The 13,111-nt window shown below is 36.8% G+C and overlaps 2 protein-coding genes across 2 annotated transcripts in view; both read right to left on the bottom strand.

Annotated features, from left to right (window-relative positions):
- Positions 1–1,726, bottom strand: part of LOC107550787 (pleckstrin homology domain-containing family G member 6-like) — an 11,135-nt gene extending 9,409 nt beyond the window's left edge. The window contains exon 1 of the mRNA XM_016232166.1: positions 1,380–1,726. Within this exon, the coding sequence (XP_016087652.1) occupies positions 1,380–1,399 (20 nt within the window). The 5' untranslated portion in view covers positions 1,400–1,726. The remainder of the gene's footprint in view (positions 1–1,379) is intronic.
- Positions 1,727–3,451: 1,725 nt separating this feature from the next.
- tnfrsf1a (tumor necrosis factor receptor superfamily, member 1a) lies at positions 3,452–10,039 on the bottom strand. The gene is made up of 9 exons (XM_016232184.1): positions 9,958–10,039; positions 8,556–8,682; positions 8,241–8,369; positions 7,661–7,810; positions 7,471–7,555; positions 6,864–6,946; positions 5,097–5,251; positions 4,252–4,369; positions 3,452–4,128 (listed from the first exon to the last, which is right to left on the bottom strand). The coding sequence occupies exons 1-9, from the start codon at positions 9,991–9,993 to the stop codon at positions 3,824–3,826; spliced, it is 1,188 nt and encodes a 395-aa protein (XP_016087670.1). The 5' UTR covers positions 9,994–10,039; the 3' UTR covers positions 3,452–3,823.
- Between the last annotated feature and the right edge of the window lie 3,072 nt (positions 10,040–13,111).

Genomic DNA, 13,111 nt, shown 5'->3' with positions numbered 1-13,111 from the left:
TATTCTATGTGTGTGTATATTATATATTTAATATATATATATATATATATATATATATATATATATATATATATATATATGTATGCAGTTTAAAACTGTGGTAACTTACAAATACAAAAAAAAACAAAAAAACTTTTAAATCCAACAGCCCTTTTCTGCCGAATTAGCATAATCACTATACTTATTTTAATGAAAAACCATCAAATATGAAGCATCACACAGGGCATTCTGGGAATGATAAGTTTTTCATTGTAAATTATAAGATGACTTGTTCTTTTATTTCTCAAAATACATTTAACAGTATTTTTATCCCCAAAGGAAGTTTTAGTTTACTTCAGGGGACAAATTGGTCCCCAAAATGTAAGTACATCGAGTGGTAAATACACTATATTTGAACACACACACACACTTTGTGAAAAGTGGGGACATGGGGTAATGTCCTGAAAAGTCACCTTCTCCTTGTAATGCCTATGTTATGCCCTTGTCATTATACAAATTTATGTCCTCATTTGTCACAAAACCCCGCGCACACACGCACACACACACACACTTTGTGAAAAGTGGGGACATGGGGTAATGTCCTGAAAAGTCACCTTCTCCTTGTAATGCCTATGTTATACCCTTGTCATTATACAAATTTATGTCCTCATTTGTCACAAAACCACGCGCACACACGCACACACACATACACACACACACACACACACACACAAACACACACACACACACACACACACACATTACATGCCAGGACTCCATATACAAGAGACATGCCCATGCACAGACAAGCTGAAGCTTATAAACACACATATCCTCACACACTAACTCTGATTCATACAATTCACTGTAATTCAGGTGAGCCACATTTACCCAGTCATGTATAAATCTCACGGGTGTGTGATTCAGGAGACTCGCGCACACATGTTCTGGGAAAGATCTGAAAATCCACCCACGTTTGACATCACTTCTGGCAATACACCAATTCTGCTCAGACTCACCATGTCAACTTTATCATCAGCCATCAATTCAGGGTAAAATACCCTGAACGAACAAACACACACACGGCCACATACATACACATAAACTGTTTGCAAATGCACTTTTGTGCTTACACATACAGGCATAACATGGAACATACATAAACACATAAGTCGTAACACATAATTTCGAAAACAAATTCAGAATTGGTGAAATAAAAGTAGATTCAGATGCCATTTACATCAGTAAGTCACACAAAGTCTGAAGTGAAAGTAGATTTACAGTGCAGTCTCAGTTCTTTAATTATTTAGATGTGTTTTAGACAATCTCCTTAACCACACACACACACACACACACACACACACACAGTCACTCTCAGTTAAGTCTTCCCCAATAGATACCTGGATTTAACTGAGTCCATTTTCCTCAGTCAGACATCTTTAAGGTGTCTTTCTCTCCCTCTCGTCTTCCTGAATATGTCTTTCAGAGTCCTCAGCCTCTTTCTATATCATTTGTCTTTAACCCGTCCTTCAGTAACAGGTTGAGCAAGCGAGACCAGATTCTTCAGACTTAGATCTCAGGTATGGCTGCACCCCGAGAAGATAAACCTGATTGGGCCATCAGTGCTTTCTGATGTGATTGACAACCAACCAGCTGTTGATCACAGGTACATAACAACATGTAAAGTTATACTTGTTTAGACAGGGATGATAGGTTTGTGGTTTAGTCCCACAAAGACAAGCTTGTACACAAACACACTCATACACACACACACACACACACACACACACACGCAAACATGCAAAATAAGGAAGAAAGAATGTTATTTGGTCTCCAATCAGGAAATTAAAATGCTGGGAGGTTTTGGGAGGTGCTTACCCAAAACAAAAACATCAACACAATGCCATGGCAATATTTAGGTACCTAGTTTTGGCTGTATATGTAAAGGTTCTTCCTTTAAATATAAAGGGAAAAAATCGGAGTGAATCCGATTTTCAGAAAATTTTATCATCTGCCAAAATCAGTGATGTCTATATTACAGGTTGTATGGTACCAGTCAATCTGTGAAAAAAGGAAGAGAGAGAGAGGGCCTGAGAAATATCAGACTGAAATAAATTCAGTGGGATATGAATGCAGAACAGCAACATTGCGCAAGATCATAACCGACATGCATATAATTACACAAGCACCTTCATCAAAGGAAACACAGCTTGTCTAATGGTTAAGGGTCTGCTAACAAAACACTTGTAGATTTAGTGCGTGCTGGTGAGGCCTTTCATCAAAGCATGCACTTCCAGGTTTCATCTAACATGGGAATGACTTCAAATGAAAAGCAAATTACACATGAATTAAAAATATAAGCACTTTATGTAGATGGTGTAGAAATCACAGAAAATACACAGTAATCACAGAAATCACACAAAATACAAGGGAGAGCCCCTAGATAAAAAACCTATGTGGATGACAAATCTAACAAAAGTCTTCAGGATTTCATGAAAATTATATGGTGTTACATAAATTACATTATATGATTGTTTAGGGATGAAGCTAAAGTATTTTGGATCATAAAATCCAAAATATATCAAATATTACAAAAATTCCTTTGAATATGTTTTACTTCAGTCCATAGGATATACAAAAGTGACATGAAATGATTTTTGCTGATCATTTTCCGCTCTTGCCTGTTTTAAGGTTAAGGCAAAAAAGTAAAAAAATAAAATAATCTGTGGTCAAATCAACTTTATACTTTGCATTTGCATTGCATTTTAATGCTAGTTTCCAGCTAAAGCACCATATTAGCCTGTGGAATAATGCACTTACACAAATCACCCCTCAAATTATATAAAAGACCCCTCAAGTAAAAACGCAACTATAGATTGTTTTTGTTTTGTACATGTAAATACCTCTGCTATCAGCATTAAATTCATCTATACAGTTGGAGGCATTATTGGGTAAATAAGGCCTCTCACAAAACCTATCAAGAACATGCCCAAAAAAAGAAAAATAAAGAAATTTAAAATAAAGAATTAAGAATCTCCTGATTTAAAAAAAAAGTTTAATACTGAAGACTGGCGTAATGGCTGCTAAAAACTACAGGAACATAGTTTTGACTGTATTTTTTATCAAATAAATGCGGTCTTGGTGAAAAAGAAAAAAAAAACAACAAAACAAAAACCTTACCCAAAATTTGGAACAAAAGTGTTTGTGTGTGTGTCACCTGGTATTACATTATAGGGACCAAATGTCCCCACAAGGATTGTAATACCAGTAAATTTGAGGAACATGAGGAATCAAGCAAGCTTATAAATCATACAAGAATGAAGTTTTTTGAAAATCTAAAATAGCAGTAAGTTTTGAGTGAGGGGTAGGGTTAGGGTTAGGGGATAGAAAATACAGTTTGTACAGTATAAAACCATTACGCCTATGGAATGACCCCATTAAACAGAAACTAGTGTGTGTGTGTGTGTGTGTGTGTGTGTAATCTGAACATGTTATTAAGAGATGTGTGCTATAAGGAGAACTGAACTGGGAGAGAATATGCATGATTATGCTATATCCATTGCATATATGAAAAATTACAACCCAAACCCCAACCACCCAATCACCCTCGTTCAGATACATTCACTAACAAAACTAACAAAAGCCTGGATGACATACAAACATATAACGCAGAACATATGCATGTTCATAAAAAATTTAGTGTGAAATCCTCAAACAACTGGAAATATGACATGGTCAAAAATTCAGCTGTAGACCCACTTCCACTCTTAAAGGAATCCAATGGAAATTGGTGAAAGGTTAAGATCTCTATTAATGCCCTGTTCTCCATTCTCTTTCAACAGCGTCAGTGTGAAGCACTTGTGTCCTGTGAAAGGAATCTGTTCTCGATGTTGTCTGCACAGTTAACCAAACACATGTCCTTCAGAGTGTCGACGAACATCTGGATGCGGTGACATGGCAAAACATTGCTCCCTCCTCCACTGCCACTGTCACTCCAAACCTTCAGCATCTGGTAGTGGGCATCTTTGCAGTTCCGGTGGTCTTGTTCCGCCCTCTCAATGTTCTGCTCAGAAACGCCAAGCCGACGTACAAGTTCTTTAAATCGTCCAATAGGCACCTCGTCCAGTACAAAATAGAAGAACTCGTGAACTACAAAAGCAAACGTCAGAGAAAGAAATGGTGAGAGACAGACAATAGACGTGAATCATCTTTGAGCATCATTACTTAAGCCTCCAGGGATTTATGTGTAGAAACAAATAAACACAGACATACTTTTGATCTCTCTTGGGACGCAGTCTGGGAGTTTTCCATTTTGTTCTGTCTCGCACGGCTGGTTTGTGAAAGGTACACTCTCATGTATTGTGTCTGGTTGCACTGTAATAATCAGTGTCTGTGAAGAACATTAAAAATATATATTAATTACTTAATAACATGCAGAAAACAATACAATAATCAAAACAACACCAGTCAAATAGGATATAACACATCACGTGATCTTGAAGAAGCACATGGCTTCCATGAAGGTACTGCAGGTGTCTATGGACTAATAATTATTTAAAAAATTATTTTAAAATGATATATCAGGGGTCTTTAACCATCAAATAAATACCGTTTTTTTTTTACATTTCTATTCACAAAGGATACTAAAAAGTATCACGTTTTTTTTTCATAAACATATTAAGGAGCACGAGTGTTTTCAATAATCAGAATTTTACATCATTTCTGAAGGATCGTGTGACACTGAAGACTGGAGTTAACGGCTGCTGTCATTCATTTTAGGAATGAATTACATTTAAAAATATATTCAAATAGAAAACAGTTAATATAGCACCAGTTTAGCATTTATTTATGAAAGACATTCGTGCTATTATGGTATGATGGTATTTTTGACATTATTTTTTATTAGGGGGTCCTCAAGTTGGCCAAGAGTTCAGAGAGAGAGTACATGTGATAGAAATATAAGTATTCGTATTTATCATCAAAGCTGAATCATCTTCTGTGAAAACAGAGCTACAGTAATTATGTGTTTAGCATCAAATATGAATCACTCGCATTGTGAAGAAGAATGGTTGTGGTGTCCTTGTCATTGTTTGTCAAATGTCAATAAAGCATTTTACCTGATCTTCGGAAGCAGGTGATGATTCCTGCGATGACAAAGCTTTGACAAGCCTCTTTTTCTTCCAAAGTCTGATGCCCTCGTATAACATGAACACTCCCAGTGCTATAACCGTGATAAACGCACAAACGGGGACCAGTATTTGCGGTAATGTTCCTGAAACATTAATGTGACGGGAAAAAAAGAAATTAAAATCACCCCTCAGTATTATTATTTTTTGCTTGAAGACACATGTTGCTTTTGGACCATACAGAGACATTTAGCTTAGTCATGGCAAGACAAATTCAAAAGAACTTGAGAGGGGACTTTCCAAGATTACTCATGCTTTCTAAAAAAATCTAATACTAGTTCTCTTCATCCAAACACTCTAAAGCTATAGTTTGCCAACAGTTGTCTGTCTGGCATCCACAATATTAAGAAAGCCAACAGACATGTCTCATATTTTCTCCGCCTCTGAAGGACACACATTTTTGGATGGATGTTGTACCAGTGGTGAGCAGTGTTTTTTTTTTAAATAGATGTAAATTCTCGTCCCAGTTACACATTTTCCTGGTTAAATAAACAGAACTTACACTATCAAGAAGAAAGAATGAAAGAAACCAAATACAATTCTATTTTGTATTTTTACATTAACACTGTAAGTAATGTTCTGTTTATTAAAACCAAGTAGAAATCTCATCAAGCTAGTATTTTAAGCATTTTTTTTTTTACATTCATTCCAAAATAATAACTATTCAGCTGTTCTTATTAATGTCAACTTTTCGGATCATTAGTCATCAAAGCTCAGTAAATAAGTAATTTCACCAAGCTAATTGCTCACTAAAAAACCCCCACCGATCATGTTCTCAGGACATTTCAAGTTTTATTTTGACGTGACAAATTGGTGATATCTGGAGTGGGTGAGTTGTTTACTTACATTTTAATTAGGCTTCCCATTAATGACATCAGTTTGTTCATTCAGACTGATTAGCGAATGCGTAACACATATAAAACAGGATGCAGGATTTATTGCATGAACCAATCATAGCGAGATGGAGGCATAGCCTCTTCTCATGTGACTTTCCCCCATTCATTCTCAATTTATCCCTTACCAAACCCACCGCACGCTTTAAGGATATGTTAAAACTCAATAGGCTTAGGAGAGACAAGAGAGATGCAGCCTCCCACTGTAATTGATGTTGTAGTGTTACTTAAAAAAATAATAATAATGATGATTTTCTTTTTAACATATTTGTAAATAAGTAATTTCACCAAGCTAATTGCTCACTAAAAAACCCCCACCGATCATGTTCTCAGGACATTTCAAGTTTTATTTTGACGTGACAAATTGGTGATATCTGGAGTGGGCGAGTTGTTTACTTACATTTTAATTAGGCTTCCCATTAATGACATCAGTTTGTTCATTCAGACTGATTAGCGAATGCGTAACACATATAAAACAGGATGCAGGATTTATTGCATGAACCAATCATAGCGAGATGGAGGCATAGCCTCTTCTCATGTGACTTTCCCCCATTCATTCTCAATTGATCCCTTACCAAACCCACCGCACGCTTTAAGGATATGTTAAAACTCAATAGGCTTAGGAGAGACAAGAGAGATGCAGCCTCCCACTGTAATTGATGTTGTAGTGTTACTTAAAATAATAATAATGATTTTCTTTTTAATGTCATATTTTGTAATATTTGCATAGTTTTCTCATCCAATTTTGTGAAGAGGCACTGCATCCCTTGCCTCCTCATAGGAAATATCACTGACCAGTACTCACCTGGAGGACTAGTTGGGCTGGCGGACTTAACAGGGTTACGAGGTGTGCTGGATACGCACAAGTGTTGACACTCCTCCTGACATCTATAAGGCATAAAGAACACACATGTTGATTATTTTGTCTGCCATGTCTAAAGTTATACTAAAAAAAACAACAAACTAAAATTAAAAATATATATACATATATAAAATAAAAAATTGGATAAAAGCGTCTGCTAAATGACTAAAATAAAATGACTATAATATCCAAGATGTGTACTTGTATTGAGTTATTAATATTGGTTAAACGCATTTCAAACACAACAACACACAAAACTGAGCTTGTGTAGTTAAATGCATTTGCATTCATAAATGTACTTATGTACTGCGTTTGGCTCTGTACATTAAGCTGGGATGAAAGTATTGCAACACAGAAAATAACACACTTCACCTTTAACATAAAATTTTCAGGAGAGCAGGCATACAGTAAATGCAAGGAAGGAAGTCTGTACTTGTGGACTTTTGAAATCAAAAGATGAATAAGTGCATTCATCATCTTAACCTCTGAACATGTGCCACACCATAATAAGTGCCAGCAGGGTATTGAAGAGTACTGAAGTGTGACTTACTTAACACACGGCTCACAGACGTTTTTGCCCTTGACAGGGTAATGGTTGTCTTTGCATCGACACTGTGTATTCTGTTCGCCAGTACCTGACAAAAGTGAAAACATTAACCAAGGGTACGCTATAATGTATGTACAAGATTTATATATAACTATAATTAATTATGAAGCTTTATTAAGCTTGAGGAACTTACATTCCACAGCTTTCTGCTGCCCAAGTCCACACTTCTTACACTCCTTACATTCCCATGTCAAGTCGCCTAATTTCTTATAGTAGTATCTAGGATCACACCCACACACCCGATTGCTTTTGAATGTACATGGTGATATCTCTTTGGAATGGGCTGTGATTAAAACATGAAAGACATATGAAACCTGGGCAAAGGTCAAATGAATTGACTTTGTGAGGTTTTTAATAGTCAGTCATTCACATATTAAAGGGATACTTTCATCTAAAAATGAAAATTGTCATCATTTATTCTCATGTTCTTCCAAACTTTTACAACTTTCTGTCTAATGTGGAACACAAAAGAAGGTATTTTATAAAAATAGTGTTGTTTTTTTTTGTCAAAACAATTAAAGTCACTGGAGTCCAGTGTTGTTTTTGACCCCACTGACTTTCATTGTTTGGACAAAAACAGTTTGAAGAAAGAAAGTCATACAGATTTGAAATTATGTAACAGTTATATAAACGATGACAGAATTTTCATTTTTGGGTTAACTATCTCTTCAAAAACAAGAAATATGAAAATCAAAGTTATAAAATGGTGTTACGTTTGTTGCACTCCTTGCATCTGAAGCAGTTTTCATTATAGTTTGAGTTGTCTAGGTAGGTTCCGGCCTCACATATCTCACATTCAGACCTCGTGTTTGGTTCAGGGCATTTCTCTTTCAATTTAAACCCTAGAGTAGAAAACAGAAGGACAAAGGACAAGAAAGAATTATCCATAGGTAACTATTTTAAATGTTAACAGCTTTGCTCCATTATATGATAAATGTTCTTCTTCTAATGTTCTTATTGAAAGGACATACATTCTATTTACACAATATACATCTATAACCTAAAGCCTGTATTTAAATTTGCTTTACCTGGATGACATCTATCACAGCAGAATCCCTTCCCATTCCAGTATTCATTATCAGAACAACTTTTTTTCACAGTCTCACCTCCTCTATTTGCAAAATCTGATATTGTATATGACTGGCTGATTAGAACCTGTGGGGAACAAAGGATCATTTAGGTTAAAAAAGTCATGGGAAATGCTTGGAATAGCATGCCATTTGTGTTATGTGTGAGTGCACAGTACAATACTGTATTCCACAATGAAAAGTGCTTTATTTTAACTTTTTAATATCCAGTGTAGTGAATAAACCAGAAGTAATACCTCACAACATTTTTTAAAAAACTCATTATTCACTCATTATTTGGTCAGACTGTGTTGGATGAATGAATGGCTATATTCAGATTGTCTACCACCTACAATTTTTATTACCAACAGCAAGCATTAATACATGATAAATTATTCAAATATTAATATGCTATATTGTTATCACATTATCTCATTACGTATGTTAGTCTCATCACATGTTTAATTTGTTTGGTGTTTAATTTGGTGAGTGTTCAATGAATAAAAAAAGAATAAAACATTTTTTTAAATGTCTTAACATGTAGAAGTCCAATCAAATAATGAGTCATGAAAGAGAAGTGCCTCATAAATTCTTTGGAGGAATAAACTATAACAACATTTCTTCAGAATTATGGGTACGGTAGTCCTTCATTATTCAATGTTTTTTTAATGAAATTACACTGACTCATGGCTTATGCTCATCATAACTTACAAAATCTCAATGTAGGTCTGTCCTAAAAGGTTTATATGTTGTTGTTTAAAGGGGTCATATGATGCGATTTCAAGTTTTCCTTTCTCTTTGGAGTGTTACAAGCTGATTGTGAAGTTGCAAAGACTATCTGTTCCCCTTTCGGGCTTGAACTGATGGTAAAACTAATTACATTATTTACTGTCTTTACATTTATCTTGAAAGATGAAGCTCGCGATTATGGTAAGGAGCGTTAAATTTCCGACGAGTGCTTGAGGTGTTCGGGCCAATCACAATGCACTGGGTCAGCTGGCCAATCAGAGCAGACTGCGCTTGTCGAAAGGAGGGACTTTGTAGAAAACTAAGGTTTAGAGAGGCGGGGCATAGAGGACCTACAATAATGTACAGTATTTGAAAAATAATGTGTTTTTTGAACATTAAAGCATGTCAACATATTCTGTTACACCAAATAATGATCTTTAAAAAAGCATCATATGACCCCTTTAAATTATGGAACCCAACTATCCATTCTATGTAAAGTCACTGAATAATTAACCAATTCAAACACCCATTTAATCATCAACCATGAAGCATACCAACACAACATTTTAAGGAAGTATTTTAGATAGTTTGAAAGTATTACTCATAGGTAAATGCTCTGAAAATACCATCTTACCAGCAAAACATAAGCGCACAGCTGACATTTCCTCATGGCCGCTGTAGGGGGCGCTAAAGCAGTACTTCTCAGTTCACTAAACCTAAAAAATATATAAAAACGTTTTTAAAAAATGTGGAATTGGTGAAGTATCTCTACCGTGCATTTCCTCGGAGGAGAAGGGCAGTCTTTGACTGGAAATGTTATGCGTCACAACGCGTGCCAGTTCTCATGAAGGAATTCGAGAGGCTGGATGAAACCGAAAGTACTCTAAAGCTTCTGTTACAACATTTTGAAAGGCACAGTAACGTATTTACATAGTGATATCGCCACATAGAGGGATACAAAACGTCCTTGGACAATGCATTAAAGGTATCACTGTGCTGTTGAATGTCTTTTGTTGAACGTTGGAGAATTAGGCTTAGGCTTAATACACATAGCCTTTATATATCAGAATGCCAAACTAGAGTTAAAAAAACTAGCCATAATTCACCCCAAAATGAAAAAATGAAAACCATAATTTAGCCTAATCACCTTTATGTTATGACTTTCTTATTTCGTAAAACAAAATCAAACAGTTTGAAGAATATTCTGGTTAATGGTTGCAACTTGCAACTGCATCTCTGAGTGAATGATTTGAACTTAAAACAAGATCAGATTGAATCATTCAGAATGTTTTTTGTGAATAGAATCAACAGATTCTTTGAAAAGATCTCAAATCGTTCTTCACAAATCAGATATCTCTACTTCGCCTACATGACTTTTGCCCCTGATTTGCAGCCAACCCCAGTTCCCCGAAGATAGAGCAAGACTGCAGATTAAAATTTCAGTCTGTTTGTCACACAAAAGCAATCATATGACTTCAGAAAACTGGTCATATGGACCGCTTTTTATCATGTTTTATCCTCCTCGCTGTTACAATATCATGTTTGGTCTTCATTTTTCTTAAACTGTTCAGTGAGTTGAGGAAAAAGTTGGTTATCGCAGACAGAATGCACATACTTAGCTACATACTGAGGCGAAGAAATAACTTCCTCACCTCTAAAGCCACATCCTGTCTCCATTTCCCCTGTGACCTGCAGTGTAACCATGGAGATTGCAAAAAATGCCCACGGATTGTTCTTTAGCATGGTGCCAAAACCAATTCAAAACAAAAACAAAAAACATATTTTGCAGTTAACTGGACATTAAATATCTTCTTAAAGGTCTGATATTTAATTCATATTGTATGCTAAGCACTTTTGGTTTTTTTATTTAGCTATTTCTGTCTGATGGTAGTTGAAAAAACACTCACACAGAAAGCTAACAATGATCTCATTAATAATTATTTATGGGTAGCATGAAGATAGGTGTGGTTGCAAGAATGCCTTGTTGAAAGCTTGTGTGTTTAACAGAGAGGGAGGAAAAGAACAAATAGCAAATTAATTGTTAATTATTTGCTTTCCACCTATATACTGAATTGGAAATATATTTAATTGGCTAAACTAAACGTCTGGTGAATAGTGTGGATGTGAAAGGCGAGTTCACACCTCTGCCCATGACTGCATAAATAGCACAACTGATTCCAGACCTTACAAGGTTGATAAACCACAGACACTTTGCCTGCTCAACCAGCAAGATGCTGCTGTTTCATTAGCTTGACCTACAGGGCCAATATTGCACCAACATGGTTTGCTGCCAGATTACACAGCCAATCAGATCTAAATATAATGCTAAAGCAAGATATTTGTTCCAAATATCAGCAGGGCAGGATACTGAGGGTAATCACTTTGGCTGACACCATAGAGTTCAACAGTCAGGTTCCAGAAGAAAAATCCCATTAATTGTCTTTATTGGGGAATTGGTTTTAAATGATAACTTATCAACATTTAAAGACAGACCTATTGTGAGGTACAAGGTTTTTAATTGATGGTATATGCTTTTGTTGAAGCCATTTTTCACATAATAACGTTCAACTATGAAATTCCTTGTGATGAACTACTGATTCTGGAAAGTAATCTGGAAAAATTGTACCGTCTTCATCTATCCATCTTACCATACTAGTCCTTTTCTTATTGTTCCCCAGTCACGCATAAAGCAATTGTAAATTCATGACTGATTATTGGGTATTGAGGCAAGAACCACGGACATGGATTAGGCCATGGTTCTGGATTCTTGCTGAACCAAAATCAGAGCGTAACAATTGCTGCGTCTCGCTGTGTTCTGCTCACAGCGAAGGAGAAAATGTTCTATGGTGTGGCTAAATGGTGCTGAATATTGGGATCATAACACCTAGTCCTATCATGCAAACTAAACTACATGTGACTGTTGTGAAAGGGCAGCTGACAACCAGGGAAAGACCTAGTGACAGCTAGGAAAGACTGCTGATAGGAGGGAATAGACCCCATTGGGGCTGGGAGGGGTTAGCTACCCATGCCGGCAGGGTCCGTCACTACATAGGGCAGATAATCTACCTATCTTTGGCTATGAAAACCACAAGAAGAATACCCCTGGAGTCTGCAAGAGCGGGGGCACAAGATGACTAATGGACAGATCACACGGTAACAGACTTAGGAACGGAACTGACAATGAGCCAGGAGAACAGCACAACAAAGGGTGGAACAATAGGACTGACAGGACAAAAACTACAGAGATTCGTCTGTGGCTGGGCGAAGATAACATCAGAGAAGGGACTTAAAATCCATCAGGGCAGGAAGAAGTGCCTGAGAGAGCTTCCTCAGAGGTAGGGCAAACCAGTCGGGTGAAGCCCAGTGGCAGGACAAACACCACAGTTCACAGGGAACCAGAACCCCAGACAAAGCCCAGCCAGGCACAAACTTACCCCCACTAATTAACCCAGAAGCCCCCCTGCTACCGCCAGCAATAGAAAGGAAGATGGATGGAAGGAGACCACAGATACTTTTGTCAGGGGTGGTAAAGGAAGAGGAATCAGTTGCAGGGATAACAAGGATTTTATTGAGATTCAAAACAAACAGGAACGAAGCCACTGTCCGAGAGGGTAATCTGGAGAGATCCCAACCAGGTCCGGGGAAGAGAAAGTCAGCTCAACAGCAGGTATCCAGGAAAAGGGGGTTGCAAATGGCCGCAAGTAACAGTCCACGAGCAACGAGACAGTCCAGCCCTCCAAATAATTCCAGGGGCCAGAGAATGGCGATGGTGGGAGGGAGAGGGAAAG

Source organism: Sinocyclocheilus grahami, unplaced genomic scaffold (assembly GCF_001515645.1).
Source record: "Sinocyclocheilus grahami isolate Dianchi unplaced genomic scaffold, SAMN03320097.WGS_v1.1 scaffold408.1, whole genome shotgun sequence".
NCBI lineage: Eukaryota > Metazoa > Chordata > Actinopteri > Cypriniformes > Cyprinidae > Sinocyclocheilus > Sinocyclocheilus grahami.
Note: the sequence above shows the minus strand (reverse complement) of the source record. Positions and strands in the feature narration are given on the sequence as shown.

Excerpts from the sequence above, each read along its gene's own strand:
- tnfrsf1a (XM_016232184.1), bottom strand. The coding sequence starts at position 9,993 with ATGAGGAAATGTCAGCTGTGCGCTTATGTTTTGCTG. Across the intron at positions 7,556-7,660 it reads GCAGCAGAAAGCTGTGGAAT|GTACTGGCGAACAGAATACA; the intron begins GTAAGTTCCTCA and ends CACTTTTGTCAG. Across the intron at positions 5,252-6,863 it reads CAGCCCAACTAGTCCTCCAG|GAACATTACCGCAAATACTG; the intron begins GTGAGTACTGGT and ends TTAATGTTTCAG.